Source organism: Sorex fumeus, unplaced genomic scaffold (genome assembly GCF_029834395.1).
Source record: "Sorex fumeus unplaced genomic scaffold, SorFum_2.1 ptg000044l, whole genome shotgun sequence".
Classification (NCBI taxonomy): Eukaryota; Metazoa; Chordata; class Mammalia; order Eulipotyphla; family Soricidae; genus Sorex; species Sorex fumeus.
The window spans coordinates 59212474-59228838 of NW_026606101.1; the positions used below are offsets into that span (position 1 = coordinate 59212474).

Here is a 16365-nt window from a genome sequence, read left to right on the forward strand (position 1 = left end):
TTTTAACTTTAATTTTTATTTAGATATCATGAATTACAAGTTGTTGACAAGAGACAACGAAGTTTCAGCCATACAATGTTCTCCCGTTTCCAACCCTTACAGTAATTTGGGGTCTAAAGCATACAAACTCTTAACTCAATCGTCTACCTTTCAGTATCTATTCAAATTCACCAGCAAATATGAAAAGTGACATTTCTAAGAATATTCTTTATAGCTTTATTTGCACTAGAAAATATCCAATCCTGAAGTAAATATCCCATCTAAATTTATACTAGTTAAGAAAAAGAACTCTCTTAGATATAACAGACAAGTTTTTAAAACAGGTGCTAAACTAAAAATATAAATAGGTATGTATCTATACGCTTTAGTTTTATATATAATATTGTTGATAAGGACATAGACTACCTGGAAGAATACCAAGAATTTTCTAGGTGGAAGAAAAAAGAGAGACGCAAACTGAATTTGAGTGATGCAGTTCTATGATTAAATGTCTTATTCTATCTGTAAGCAAGAAGAATGAGCAAGGACAAAAGCGACATTTGTGAGTAAACAACAACTACTCACATAAGCTCAGATAAAGAAATATTTGTCCATTTTGTATCTGGACAATGTTCTTGTTTTTGTGCATGTCCAGATATCAGGGACTGGATCTACTTTTGTCTGGATCCAGTGGCCTTGTCTGATTTGATGTTATGAGCAATTTGCCATATCCAAGAGAAACATAGACTGGCCTGCTGGGAGTTCCAATCCAGCTCCTAGCTGTCACAAACTGCTTGACACTTTTTCAATTGCAGATTTTTCTGTGCCTTTAAAATTTTGTACCAAATATTCATTTTACCTGTTCCAAAAATAATTTTTTTAAAATCTCAGAACTGAAGGGACTATAAAAATCTGCATAAAAATTTGCTCTAAGATTAACCCAGTCACCATTACCTTCCTCCCCTGTCACACCAACAGGGTTTTCTTGACAAAAGAAAAAAGAAACTACAAATAACATTAGAGAATTTGCTTAAAAATCTGCCCATTACACTAGTTCATAGGTAGCTCATTCCACAGTCAAATGGTTTGTTATATATATTGCATAGATGAAAAGAGAACAATGAATTTGGTTATAATATCTTAATTGTTTTCACCCCAGATTGTTTGACCTCTTCAAATGTATCTTTCCTCAGATTGTAACTAGTGAAGCAGAATAATTACCTTTCTAATTCTATGTAAAATATTCCTATTAATACTCTCAGAACTGCAATTGTCTTTTTGTACCAGTGCTCCAACATAGAATTGAATCCTTTGTTATCATTACACTCACAGAGATTCTTATCTGTGGATGCTGACAAACCCATTTGTTTTTATAGTCAATTACATGTAATTAGTCTTTTCTTCATGAACAAAAGAACAGGTGCTTTTATCAATTTTATCCAAGATGCCTTGGTAAGGTTGGTGGGTCCTAATGATGTTTAGTGAACCAAACAACATATTTCGAACAGATAATAATAGTAACAAGACATCTTTAAAATATCAAATGCATTTGTCACTATCCATACAAAGTAAAGGGGGGGGGAGCTTTTTACCATCAGAAACACTTACAATTTTCTATTTTGTAAAGCTAAATAGAATTAAAACCACTCATTTATTTTTTAATAGAACTATAATTTTCATCTTCTTGGAAGTTTTTCAATTAAAATATGGGTTTTGGAATGGGATCAGAAGAGAGTGCATTAGTCAAAAAATCTGGTGGTATTTGAATAAAGTCTACTGCTCAGTTAACTGTATTGAACCAGTTTAGTCTTCCTGTTTTTTATCATTGTATTCTTGCTACATAAAATAGTGGAATATTTGGGAATTCCAGGTGAACAGTACACAGTATTACTTTATAATTGTTCTGGTCTAGAATTATTTAAAAAAATTTTTTTAAATGGGTAAGTAGGGCCAGAGCAATAGTACAGCATGTAGGACACTTATCTTGCATGTGTCCTACTAAGGTTTGATCCCTGGCATCACATACATTTCCCCAAGCCCTTCCAGGAATGATCCCAAAGGGCAGAGTCAGCCCTGAGTACTGCTGATTGTGACCCCAAAACAACAATAATTTTAAAACAGGAGATGGGATTGTATGACTGAAACTCAATCATCAAAGCTTTGTTACTATCTCACAATGATTCAATTAGAACACACACACACACACACACACACATACACACACACACACACACACACACACACACACACACACAAAGGGCCATAGTTAACTTAGTCTTATTCGAAGCTCCTCTCCACTTGGCAAGTTTCTTTTTCTTTTTCTTCTATTTTCTTTTTTTTCCATTTTTTATAATTTTATTTATTGAATCACCATGAGAGCAGTTACAAAGCTTTCGGATTTAAGTCTCAGTCATACAATGAAACATGCATACCTTCACCAGTGCCCATTCGCCACCACCAAAAATCTCAGTATACCCTCATCCCATACCCTCCCCCTACCTGTGGGGAAGATGATTTCCACATTACTCTTTCTCTACTTTGATCACATTCAATATTTTGACACCAGACCCACCATTATTATTTGGGATTTTACCCCAACACTCAGATCAGCTTAAAAGGCAACAGTAGACCATTTGTTTTCTAGTGCTGGTTGAGAATAACCTATGTGTTGCATGGCTACAGTAGTGGCCACACAATTTTGAAATTCTGAAATTTTAACACTTAAATCTGGAGGAATTTCTGCCCAAACCTGCTGGGTTCTGAGATTTGTTCCTGAGTCTCTGGGATGATGGCCGTTAAGCAGTTTGATCAGGAGCCAGAGAAGCCATTCATGGGCGACGACTCGGGGTCTCGTTAGGATGGGGAGGAAAGGGCCGGCTCCACCCCAATCCCATGAGGCCCTGTCTGTCTTGTCACTGCGGGCCCAAACCTGACTGTCCAGTGGCCTCTGGAGGATGGCAGCCACCAGGACGCCAGGGGGAACAGGCCAAGGCACGAAACCTATTCCCACCTGGGTTGGCCCAGCACCAGTAACCTACTGCAGAAACTGGATGCATTTCTGCCAAAAGCCATTGGATTTCGAGATTTGTTTCTGAGTCATGGCCATTAAGCAGTTCGATCAGGAACCAGAGAGGCCATGCCTCCAATTATATAGCTTAGCCCGAGGTGGTTTTGGGTGTGTCTCCCACATACCTAACTTTTGACCATTTACTTTCTTGGTAAAGTTTGCCCTAAGTTTTTGGGGTCTGGTCAAAGGTACAGCAGCAATATTGGGGTATCTGGAAGTCTGAAGGCGCCATCAGGCACTCGCCTCACAGATAAAGACTGACCTGCTGGCGGCACCATACCCCCCCTCTTCTATTTTCTAATAAAATTTGCTACATTCAAAAAAAGGGATTGTGGATAGAGTGCTTATTTAAAATAGAATATTGTGATTTATAAAAATACATAGATTGTATATAAATGCATATTACTCTATCATTCACATGCCCCAAATAAATTTCTCGTACACATTTGCACCTCAGGGCTAGAGTGATAGCACAGCAGGTAGGGCTTTTGCCTTGCAGGCGGCCGACCCTTCTTCAATTCCCAGCATTCCCTATGGTCTCCTGAGCACCGCCAGGGGTAATTCCTGAGTGCAGAGCCAGGAGTAACCCCTGTGCATCGCTGAGTGTGACCCAAAAAGCAAAACAACAACAACAACAACAACAACAACAAAAAACCATTTGCACCTCATTCCCAGAACAAAGCTTCGGAATGGCATGGAATTTCCTAAGTGCTAGGTTTGATAACATTATTTTTTGTCCAGCGAATGTGGTGATATTTAAAGAAGTACCTAAGAAAAGAGGTGTCTGCCAAAAAAGACCCAATCAGTTGATCAAAGAAAGGACTTGGAGCATGCAGCCCCACTCCCCTACTCAGATATCCAGGGAAGGATGCAGTGCGGAAAACGGAATTCAATTGCCAGTAATAAATTTTCAGGGGTCAGTGTCAACCAATCACACCTCAGTAGTGAAGCTTCCATACAACATCAGAGGAGAAATGTCAAAGAGCTTGCAGGGTGGTGAACGCCTGGACACTTGGGAAGAATGGACACTCAGGAGAGGGCATGGAAACTCTGGTCCTTCTCAGACTTTACGCTTTGCAATGATTCGACCAAGCTCTTCCTGTGTTCTCTCTCTGTGAATAAACCAGTGAGCTAGAAAACATAGTTCTGAGTTCTGAAGCACTCTAGAAAATTAGTCCAACCTGAGAAAGGAGTTCTAGGAATCTTTGTTCTGAGAGAGTGTGTCGGAATCACAGCATCTGAAGAGGAGCTGGTGTTAAAAGATTGAACTCATTTCTTATTTTTTTTTTTTGCTTTTTGGGTCACACCCGGCGATTCACAGAGTTTATACTCCTGGTTCTGCACTCAGGAATTACCCCTGGCAGTGCTCAGGAGACCATATGGGATGCTGGGAATCGAATCCGGGTCGGCCGCATGCAAGGCAAACGCCCTACCTGCTGTGCTATTGCTCCAGCCCCAAAAGATTGAACTCATTTCTTGTGGAATATGGTATCCACAGGTGTGTAAGGATGCAGGTAAATGGGTAGCAGGTCACCTTGGCAACAAAGGTGGGTGAATTGCATAAAGTCAGAAGCAGCTGAAGTTCTTCAAGAGGCCACCAAGAGATGATGCAGCAATCTTGTTTGACAGAGGACTCTCCACCCTGTCTCGGAGTCACCCACACCTGTCTAACCTGGGTGTACCTCCATTCTCTTTAACTTTATGAGGCAAAGTTAATTTGTGAGAGTTGCCTGCAGCAATCTGGGGTGTCTGTAGCACTGCCCTTCCGTTGTTCATTGATTTGCTTGAGCGGGCACCAGTAACATCTCACGACAAATTGTGAGACTTGTTATTATTGTTTTTGTCATATCGAAAATGTCACAGGGAGCTTGCCACGCTTTGCTTTGCAGGTGAGATACTCTTGGTAGCTTGTCAGGCTCTCTGAGAGGGGTGGAGGAATCAAAACTGGGTCAGCCACATGCAAGCCAAACGCCCTACCTGCTGTGCTGTCACTCCAGCCCTTGGGGTGTCTAATTCCTTTAACTTATAATACTCTCACGATATCTCTCTGGAGAAATTTATGTTAACTCTGGAACAGGTTTCCTCCCTGCCCCGTCCCCTCCCCCCACTCGCCCCCTTCTCATAGTCCACAAAGAATACTTTCATTCGCCATGTGTCTTTCCCTGGCATTCTTTTCTGTAACAACAGCCAACAATCCCAGGAAACCTGGGAAGTCAGGATCTTAATGTCTCCACTCTGAGGAGCTCTGTGAACATCGGTGAGGCCTAAGCTTCCCAGGGCATCCCACTGCTGAGGCTGAGATGGGCCAAGCTGGAAGGTGATAGAATCATACCCACCCAGCCAGAGAAGTGTCTATCTGCCCTCCCTCTGGTTCCTTACTCAACCACCAGCTACAATAATGTAAGGTTGAATCAAATTGAAATCTTCAAATTGAAACCATCAAATCAAATTGATGGTTTGTTTTTTGGTAAGGAGAAATGTTTCTTGGTCAGGGGAAGCCTTAGTACCAACTCATTTGGAATTGGATCCAGAGTCCTATTTACTAATGACCTAAAGAAACTTTTAAAAATATACATAGGTCTATATGCATTCATCCGTTTAGTTTTTGTTAAATGCATACTAATATGAAAGTGTAGCCTAAGGCTGGAGGCTATACTTCCCAGGGTATCCCACTGCTGAGGCTGAGATGGGCCAATGCGCTGAGCACACACTTTGCAGGCTCGAGGCCCAGGTTTGATCTCTGGCACCACACAGTTCCTCAAGCACGAGAGCAACCCTGAACAAAGAGCCAGGAGGAGCTCCAGAGAACTGCTAGGTATAGTTGCAAAAGCAAGGAAGGAAAAACAGAGATGATTCTGGGTTCTAAAGATACAGAATGGATTAAAGCTGCACTGCACTGTAGCACTGTCCTCCCATTGTTCATTGATTTTCTCGAGAGGGCCCAGTAATGTCTCCACTGTGAGACTTGTTGTTACTGTGTTTGGCATATCGAATACATCGTGGGTAGCTTGCCAGGCTTTGCCGTGCGGGCGAGACACTCTTGGTAGCTTGCCGGGCTCTCGGAGAGGGGCGGGGGAATCGAACCCAGCTCAGACGGGCCAGGCGCATGCAAGGCAAATGTCCTACTGCTGTGCTATCTCTCCAGCCCCTCGACTCTCTCTCTCTCTCTCTCTCTCTCTCTCTCTCTCTCTCTCTCTCTCTCTCTCCCCCTATATATATACACACATATATGTTTATGTATATATGTGTGTATATATATATATGCACATATCTTTTAAGATTTGGGGCAGAGCAATAGTACAGAGGAAACAGTGCTTGCCTCACATGCAGCAGACATCCTTGCATGCAGCATTCCATCCCTGGCATCCCCTATCCCATGCTGAGACCATAAGGAGGCTGGGTGTTACCCCAAAACAAAACAAAAATAGATCTGGTGGAGGCAGGAGTTGCATGGATGCATGGAAAACTTACTGGTCTATTTTGTTTTGTTTTGCAGCAAAATACAGCTTACTCCTGGCTCTATACCCAGGGATCACTCCTGGTGGTACGTGGGAATCATATATCGTGCTGGGGTTCAAACCAGGGCCAGCCACATAAAAGGCAAGAACCTGACCGCATTCTACATTTTCAGTTTCAAAATTACTGGTTTGAGGCCACCCAAGACAATTTTTCAGAAGATTTTATTCATTAAAACTACTTGCTACCAATCTGGAGTAGCCTGCTGTTCCCTTGGGCTTTGCTCTGTTTGTGGGGAAATTTCAGATAAACTCTGGAAACGCCCAACAGTATAGATGACAAAACTAAGCAATCCTAATTCTTTCCATCTATACCTGTGTCTTCTCTAACTCCACGTTCAAGTAAAGCTGCAGTCAATGAAAATTCTACATGAAAAGGAAAGTATCCTCGTTGTTCTGTACTAAGTTGAAAACTTGAATCATTTAAAGATGCATTCACATAAACACCAACAATGCAAACCACAATAAGCTAATCAACTACTTTGTAACTGAGAGCCAGAAAACCAAGAAAAAATTATTTATAATAAGATCTTTTCTTTATTGTAATTCATATTTTGTGATGTGGAATATTAAGTGGGAAAAGAATAACTTAGAAGGAGTAGACAAAAAACATTTTTACACTTGAGCGATTATAAATATTTTCTTAAATTTTTATTTTTAACATAAGGGAAATCTCATCACAAAATGTAGTCTTAGATTACCTATGCAGTTTGGTCAGACTGTCAATATGAACACAAAATCACACACCTTAGGAAGCAACTTGATTAAACAAGTACTTATAGATTCCTACTATGTGCTCATCTAAAGATCTATGTGCTCAGCTATTTTCTTTCAAGCAGTGAATACAGATAAACTTTCAAAAGCGATATGCTACCATATATAATTTTAGAATGCCAAAAACTCCTCCTGAATGTCTCTACACAATTATGCAAAAATGAAAGCTATGACAAGAATGGTCATTCTTTGCTCTGATGTTTGTTTTCAAATTTTTATCCAAAATTAAATAAGTTGTCACAACTAGATGATTTTTCTCTAATTAGTAAACTTACAAACTACATAATTTAATTAGTATGACCAAATTTAAGCAATACTAATGATCTTAATATTTCACTGTTTGTTTTAAACTTTACAAGGTGTGATATTTACCCGTTTTTACTATTACTATCCTATGTGTTCTAAAATGTCATATTATACTGTTATCATACAATATAAAAAGAATTGTAATTACTGCACTTCTTTGAAAATCAATAACTAGGCCCTTACTCAAAAAGAAAATAACACTTAATAAGCAATTGTGTGTAGTTATTGTTTACCTTAAGAAGTAATTTTGTGTCTTCCAGGAATTTTATTCTTATAATTGTTAAAATATACTATTTTCTTTCATGATTAGAACACCATCTTGGGTTGGAAGGTCTATCTTGTTCCTATGGAATACTTACACACTTATTCTTGAATATAGACATGGAGTAGGAGGGTATGCAGGTCCCTTTGAGACTCTTTTGAGTTCCCTACTTACTAATTTAGTACATAATAACTTCTCTCCCTTATCTGTGCCTCTGTTAAAAGAAAGTCTAGGAAGAAGGGTAAAGGAAAAGTCATCAGCTTACTCTCAGATAAATAGTTCAAACGGCAGCTTGTCCTTGTTTTGAGTCTCAGATACTCTAAGCCATATATTTGATTATAAGAGAATTTCAAAAAGTTAATGTTCCTTACTGTAGTCACTGTTTTCGTCCTTGGTCCCATCAATGGTACCATCTGGGTGCATCTGCAGGAAATATCCCTGCTGGCTGAATAACCTTGTCACAATTCCTTTCAGCTGGGGTTCTACAAAACAAAAGGAAGTGATTATTTAGATTTTTATTTGGCTCAAAAAAATACACACTTGCAAATTGTCAAAAAGTTCTCTAAGTAAACACATAAATACTAGTGGCTTAAATATTAAAATAAGTACTTGGAAGGGGAACGTTTTAGCAATTTATCTTTTATTTTCCCTTCTAAAGGAAGACCCACTGTACTTGCAACCATAACTGAAAGGTAAATAAGTTGATTTCAATTAGAAAAATGCAGAGACATCCTGAAAAGATGAATTGTCTCTCATCCTTGTGCCTCTGGTATCTGACTACAAGATGTCACCAAGTTTATGGTCTCATTCCCAAATGACTGTTTAGATGAACTGCCATCATATTTCCCCAGCTTCAAAGAGGAATTACAGGACATGGAAGACAGCTATCTATTCTTGCTGAATGAAACTTCTAGATTTTAAATTCTGGTTAAATTTAGTCAAAAGAATGGCTCAGTGAGAACCAGAGGGAAAAGTAAAACCCCTATGACCATGAAATGTCTCAGAAAAGGGTGAGCAAACAAATTTCTCTTTCAGTATATACCTCATCAGATAGGAGTCCTACTGCGGCCAATGTCCTTTCTCCATTCCACACACGAACAAAAACGAAATCATGTACATTTCTCTATGTATTTCAACCAAAGAAAAGTGTACACTTTTATAAACTATCTGTGAACTAATACTATCAAATTGAACTCTGAATGCCACATCTGGTTTTTGGACATCAGAGAGTAAATATTTAAAAGTTTCTCACTGTGATGCTGTTGGATACAATCTTATTTCTACAGAATTACTACCATCTTTGTTTCTAATTCAGTTTTGGGTAAAAATTAGATTATTCTAGAGCATTATTGCTCTATTTCCTAAAAATGAACACAAACAGGAAAACATTGCTTCCAATAATAAAAACAAAAACCAAGATGGAAACCCTACGATTGCTGAAGTAGCAACATATTATCCTCAGAAGGACAAATGCTGAATTTCAATTAACAGCTTTCTTTCATCACCCACTTATTCAACTGGTATGTATAACAAATCTCTTTTTTCAAGTGAAATGCAAATAAGTACTGTGTTAAACTATTCACCTTTATTGATGCTTAAATCTAAAAAAAATTCTTTTTGTTCAATGGTACCTAAGCGGTGAGTGCACCTAACGTTTGGAGAACAGACTTGCTCCTCTAATACACGTCAATGGTTACTTTTGGCAAATTTGATAATCACATACAGTTAGACATATGAGACAGTGCCTATGTGAACCTTCACATGTGAAGACATGTGAACAAGCAGCAGAAAAGACGCCAAAAAACTGAGAATGAGGAAAAGGGACTACAAAGAAACAACTAAAGTTAAAATTTAGCATTGTGATTGGTAATTATATATCAACAAATTGTGAGTATTAATTCCATTATTAACTAAGTGCTATTGTTAATAATAATAACTAGGAGGTAAGCTAAGTAATTGCTAGGACACAAGAATGAACCTGAATTGCTTGAGTGCATTACAATCCACTGCCCTAAGTAGTGGTAAAATTAAAGAGATAAATCCATCTTTAATCACTGATTTCCATACCAACATGCCATAGACATTTCAGAGATGAATGTAGCTTACAAAAAATACTCAAAAATATAATAGCGAGTATCCTTATTACCATCTAAAAGTTCTACACAGGGTCAGCACAAGATCGCCTCTTCCATGAAACTCTGATTATTACAAATGAAGATCCCTAAATTAAAAAAAAAATAAATGCCTCTGCCCGAGACTCAGTGGTTGATGGGTAGGGAGCCCAGAGTGACCCCACAAACTCTAGTAATAGGATCAACAGACCCAGCTTTGAACCACAATTCCTGGGTTGTCCTAAGAAAATCATTCAACATTTGAATTTTACTTTTTTTGCATTTTAGTGGTAAAAACAATCCTTATGTTAATTATAATTATTGAGAAGTGAAGAGTAGAATCTAAAGTATGAAACCTTCTTAAAATATAAGTCACGATTTATTAGGTCTAATTAAAATTAAGATCTAATTCTCCCTCTATGGAAATGAGGGAAAAGTGAAAGAGAATGAGCTTTCTGAAATAGACTCTATGTCTTTTAATTTCTGTTTTAGTGTAATACTAATTGAGCTTGTAGAGTCCCTAAGGTGAACAGCGGACAAAGAGAACAGGGTAGAAGGAAGAACTAGGAACAAAAATGATAGAATAAAGAAAAGAGACCTCTATCCTATAATTCATATTTTATTTCTGATAAGTTTGATTAAGTTACTTTAAGATGTCATGTTTTGCTTGATAATAAGAGGCATGGCGGCTGAGTAATTAATGCCTGCAAATGATTGTTTTCTTCATGCTCCTCTTTCAGTAGCTGTAATTAAACACATCTTTTGCTATGGTGAAACTATCCTCCTGTTGGAGCTCTGGGAATTCAGGTTGGAAACTCCCGTTCAGGATAATGAGCAACCAGCTTTACTGCTCAAGAGCAACGAAGTCTGCTTAGAGTACAAGCTCAGAGTCTGAATTTTAATTATATGATGATTCATAGCACAGTGGTAGGGCATTTGCCTTGCAAGCAGCCAACATGGCCGACCCGAGTTCGATTCCTCCGCCCCTCTCGGAGAGCCTGGCAAGCTACCGAGAGTATCTCGCCCGCATGGCAGAGCCTGGCAAGCTACCCATGACGTATTCGATATGCCAGACACAGTAACAACAAAGTCTCAAATGGAGACGTTACTGGGCCCGCTCGAGCAAATCAATGATCAACGGGAGGGCCTCGAGCAAATCGATGATTCATAAAAGTGAATGTCTTGCACTGTCTGTGCTTCAAAGGAGACTGGACTGTCTACTGGGCAGATGACCTGAAGCTAGACTGTACTGCTGAAAGCCTAACAGGCCTACACACTTACTAAAGGGTGTAGGCCTGTTAGGCCTACTATCAAACTCCATCAGTCCTTCCAAGCTCAAGAGCAAGATCCCTACAGATGTGACTACTGAAAGGGAAAAAGTGAAGGGTTAAAAAAATAAGAAACATAGAGCTGAAGAGAGAGTACAGAGGGTAAAAAGCATTTGTCTTGTCCGGGGCCATTCCTGTTTCAATCCCGGCACAGCCTCCATGCCCCTCCAGGAGTCATCCCTGAGCACAGAACCAGGAGTAAGTTCTGAGCCCCAGTGGTCATGATCCGAAACAAAACAAAACCTCTTCTTGGCATCTGTAGTATCCTGGATACATTCATTAAAGATAGTATTTATTTGTGCAATAAAGATATCTAAAGAGAAACAAAGCATACTGTCTTCAGGAAGCACACTGTCTAATTCTAAAGTTAATTTATATAATAAAAGTGGGGGACAGATGTTCATGGAGGGATAGCGGTGTGGAGGTTTGTGTGCACAGCAGGGCAATGAGCTAAGACATTGCCAAGGCCATGTGAAGGCAACTTATCCATCACTTTACCACTTTGCTTTGTTATAGACTGACCTTTATTATGGGCAAAGAAAACAGAGGAAAGCCATTACAGACAGACAAGAAATGGATGGAAGAAAAGGAAAACAAAGAAAAATACTCATAGTATATTCTAGAAATAAAGCACACTCTGATATCCACATAACGTGTACTGAAGTTCCCAAATGCTATGCAACTATGTATGTATTCTCAATAAATGCTCACAAGTCAATAGTAAAATAAGGATAAGGTTAGTGAGATAAGTTTTTGTAAACTAATCCTTGTTTCTAAGATCATGTTTCTCCCATTTTTTTCACCTTTATGAAAATGATGGTTAGATTAGTATATCAAGGGTGTCAGCTTTTTAATCTCTTGCTCTCTAAAATGGTGTGGCAAATACTGCTAGCTTTTCTCCCAAATCCATTTCCTCTTTTTCCTGGGCACCCAGCTAGACCATATGTCCTAGCCTCCCTTGCAGTTAGGTTTGGCAGATGAATGAGTGTCATATGGAATGTAAGTGGAAGTGATATGTGCCATTTTCAGGCCAAAGCTTTTAAAAGCACACATTCTCCTCCACATTTTATTCTCCTTAACACTGACTGGATTTAGATGGCAAAAACTCATGGAAGATCAACAAACTGGAAGAATGCTGGGTCCCTGAAAACTGATGAGGAAAAGGTAACAATAATCCAACATTATGGGTCAAACACACCCACATTTGACCATTTTTAAAAAGAAGGTGAATAAGAAATCAACTTTCAGTCATCATGCAGTGACTTCTTCCAAGGAACAGAATAGAAAGGTGTGGAGTGGAGGTCACAGTAACTTTGAGAGTAAAGAAACTTGACAAGCAATCTTCGCCAGATACACAGTTGATCAAGGCTCACATTAGCAGTTATACTTTATACTAATAGCATGTGTCTGTGACACGACATGTTAAGAAGTGACCTTTAGATCCATGATCTTCTCAAAAATGTACAAGCCCAATTTAAACATGAGGAAAAGATGCAGCAAATCCCAACTCAAGAACTTTTTCTATATGACAGCCGACCTCTGGCCTAGAGAAGTCTCAGAAAATGTCAGTTTAGAGGAATTTAAGCAAACAGGTGACCTAATGTAAATCTGTCTAGAAAATGTATCCTATTGTATAATATTTAGAAAAACGGGTAAAAAGCTAAGGAAATCTGAACATATATGGGCTTTAGCAAAGCATAATTTACCAATACTGATTTATAAAGTGTCACAAATAGTAACTTAATTTTTCAGTTAAATTTAAAGCAATTTTAAAATCAAAATTGTCTTAAAGGTAGTATTTATTGCTACAAACACAATTCAGAAATGTACAGGAAACCAGGAAAAGCAAAGGAACTTATGTTCAACCCTGGTTCCCTGTTGCAGCATGATAATGCAAGCTCAATAGAAGGCTCAAATTCAACAGACTGAGACTAGCAAGAGCTGGAGACGTTATCTAGAAAAACTTTTCTGATGGCTTAAACTATAAGGCCAAGAATAATTACCTAGGAGCACAACAGCACCCAAAACAGTCACAGCCAAGGAGACTTAATCATGGGTCAGAATGAATACCAGAGTTTAGAACATAAATATCAGAATTAGAAAAGACCTTGGAATATAATACCTTGACCAATAGCACAGCGGGTAGGGCATTTGCCTTGCCTGCGGCCAACCTGGGTTCAAGTCCTCCACCCCTCTCGAGAGCCCTTCAAGCTACTGAGAGTATCCCACTCACACAGCAGAGCCTGGCAAGCTCACCGTGGCATATTTGATATGCCAAAAACAGCAACAAGTCTCACAATGGAGACGTTACTGGTGCCCACTTGAGCAAATCGATGAACAATGGGAGGACAGTGCTACAGTGCTACATAAAAACACCTTCATTTTTCATTATCAACATTTTTAAAGTGCCAGAAAGAAAATACAATGAATTGAGTGTTTTCCTTACATACGGCTCACATGGATTCGATCCTCGGCATCACAGGAAATGATTCCTGAGCACAGAGCCAGGAGTAATCCCCAAACAACACGAGCAATGGGTCCAAAACAAAATAAAATTTAAAAGAGGGGCCAGAGAGAAACTACAAGATGTTAAGATGTTTATCTTGTATGGGAACCACCTCTGTTTGAATCTCTGGCACCTAATATGGTTCCCCTAGCATCCCCAGGAGTGAAACCTGTGCACAGAGCCAAGAGTAAACCCTGAGTACTGTCAGCTGGTCCCAGATTTAATAATAATTATTAGTTACATTTATTAAAGGTAAAGGTAAAGGCCCTCCCGTTGTTCATCGATTTGCTCGAGCGGGCCCAGTAACGTCTCCATTGGAGACTTTGTTGTTACTGTGTCTGGCATATCGAAAATGTCACGGGGAGCTTGCCAGGCTCTGCCGTGCGGGCGAGATACTCTCGGTAGCTTGCCGGGCTCTCCGAGAGGGGCGGAGGAATCGAACTCGGGTCGGCCATGTTGGCTGCATGCAAGGCAAATGCCCTACCGCTGTGCTATCACTCCAGTTACATTTATTATTTAATTATTTTCAATTATTTTATTAATAATTAAAATTTAAATATGAGGTTCAAAAAAAAATGTCTTGTTGATGTTCACCTAACACATGGAAGTATTAGGCTAACAATCTGCCTCCTATATATCAAATTAATACCATCCTTCCCTTTCTCAAGAGCAGGCAAAAAAAAAACCCTCTCTATTTCATATAAATTAGGGTTTGGGGGCTAAGAAGAAAGAGAAGAGAGGATAGAGTTGTGTTACTGGAGTATGAGAGTGATGCGAGGTTATAGGAAACCGCAAAAAAAGAAGTGTATGCATATCTGTGTGCAGATAAATTTGACACTACAAGTGTTTGTTAACTTTGACACTACAAGTGTTTGCTTATGAGAGTCGGTAAATTGTAGGTTCCACTTAAAGAAAGTGCCCACATGAAAACTCCCACATCAAATGAAGAATGTACGTATGGCCAGAGAGCCAGTCCACGGGCTTTTCATGCGTGCAGCCCATGGACTGGACACCAGTGCAGGCCTTGAGGCCCTGAGCACCCTATGGCAGCCCAGGCAGCAGCTAGTACTGCGTTTTTCCAGATAATTTTATTCCAGGTTAGTCCTTACAAAAGCTTACTGTGTGTGACTATGTGTGTGCGCACTTTTTTTTTTTTAAATTTTCAGATTCAATGACTCATAGGAACACTGTCTCTTATCCAAGGTTGCAGAACTGGAAAATGAAAAGGAAGAATTTGTTGAAGAATGCTCTCCAGCACTCTTCACTCCCTTTAAGGACTCTGGCAAGACTGAAATCCTGAGGAAAGAGAGCCACATAAAGAGGGTACAAAGGGTTGTTATAGGAAAGAAAGTCTAAGGGAATGAAGGACTCAGGGGACAGAGAGCTGTCCCCCACTTTCTTGAGAGGAGACAGAGGTAAGAAGAAGCCAGTTTGTTCCAAGTAGGTCCTAAGAGCTAGAATTCAGACCGTTTGATAAAGTTACTGGGGAGTAGGTTAAAAACAAAACAAAAACAAACAAAAAATACTTTTTGTAAATTGTCTTCAATGGAGTCCAAGCTGATTTTTTTTTTTTACAAGGGGTAGGAGGCAATTCTATAATTGGGCAGAGGAACAGGGAGAAGCAGAAAAACTACAAAACTACAAGTCAGAGCAGCTCTGAAGGACAGAGACCTCGCCAAGTGCTAAGGTATTTTGCCTGATAATACAAGGTCCTCTCCAATCTCGCTATCCTGGAAAGCTTTGGCTAAACCAGATGGTTTGCTAAATGCAAGTTCATTTTTCTGTGTCTTAGTGTATGCCTAGGACAGGGAATTTAAAAGACTGTTTAGCAGGCATCCTGAAATTTCAAAGTTCTTTGTAAATGTTAAACATGGATTTTGAATAATTTGATGGTTTTTTTTTAATCAGTCTCAATGGATTTACAAATGGGCCTGCAGTATTAAGGTTTAATGTAGCCCACTTAAAGGAACTGAGATTGAAGAGGCTGTTAACTGTGATTCTTGTCAAGTGCTTCTGGGGCTTCACACTGCTGCAGATTTCAAAATTAGACTATTATGGTTGGAAAATTGTTCATGAACAGATACATTTTGGACCAATCAGAGATAAAGGGTAAAGATGAGGACAGATTCACAAATCAAAAGACCCAGACAAATCCTAAATAGGATACAATAAGACACTTAAGAAGGCTGAAATTTATCATGGCTTTTGAACACACTATAAAAATCATAGCCACACTCAGCTGTGGGAATTCATTAAAAATACATGTTGCTTCATATGAGATGCAAGCCGGAGTCCCCTCAATCACTCAGTACACTATGTGGGACACTCGAAAGGCACACTTCATAGAACGAACGTATAAAGCCAGCTGAGTACCTGCATGACTTAACAGAATGCATTTTGCAGAGTCAAAAGAGTTTCACTTAGGGGCCAGGGGTAACTCAAAGAATTGGAGTGCAATTGGCTCTGGGTTTGATCCCCAATACTGTACAGTTTGCAATTCACTGCCAAGAGTAGCAC

The 16365-nt window shown here is 39.3% G+C and overlaps 1 protein-coding gene across 3 annotated transcripts in view; it reads right to left on the reverse strand.

Moving 5' to 3' along the window:
* The window catches only part of FGF12 (fibroblast growth factor 12), a 561799-nt gene that overhangs the window by 193822 nt on the left and 351612 nt on the right, over positions 1-16365 (reverse strand). For all 3 annotated transcript variants that reach the window (XM_056121186.1, XM_056121185.1, XM_056121184.1), the window contains one exon: positions 8275-8385. In XM_056121186.1, coding sequence (XP_055977161.1) covers positions 8275-8385 — 111 coding nt within the window. The remainder of the gene's footprint in view (positions 1-8274; positions 8386-16365) is intronic.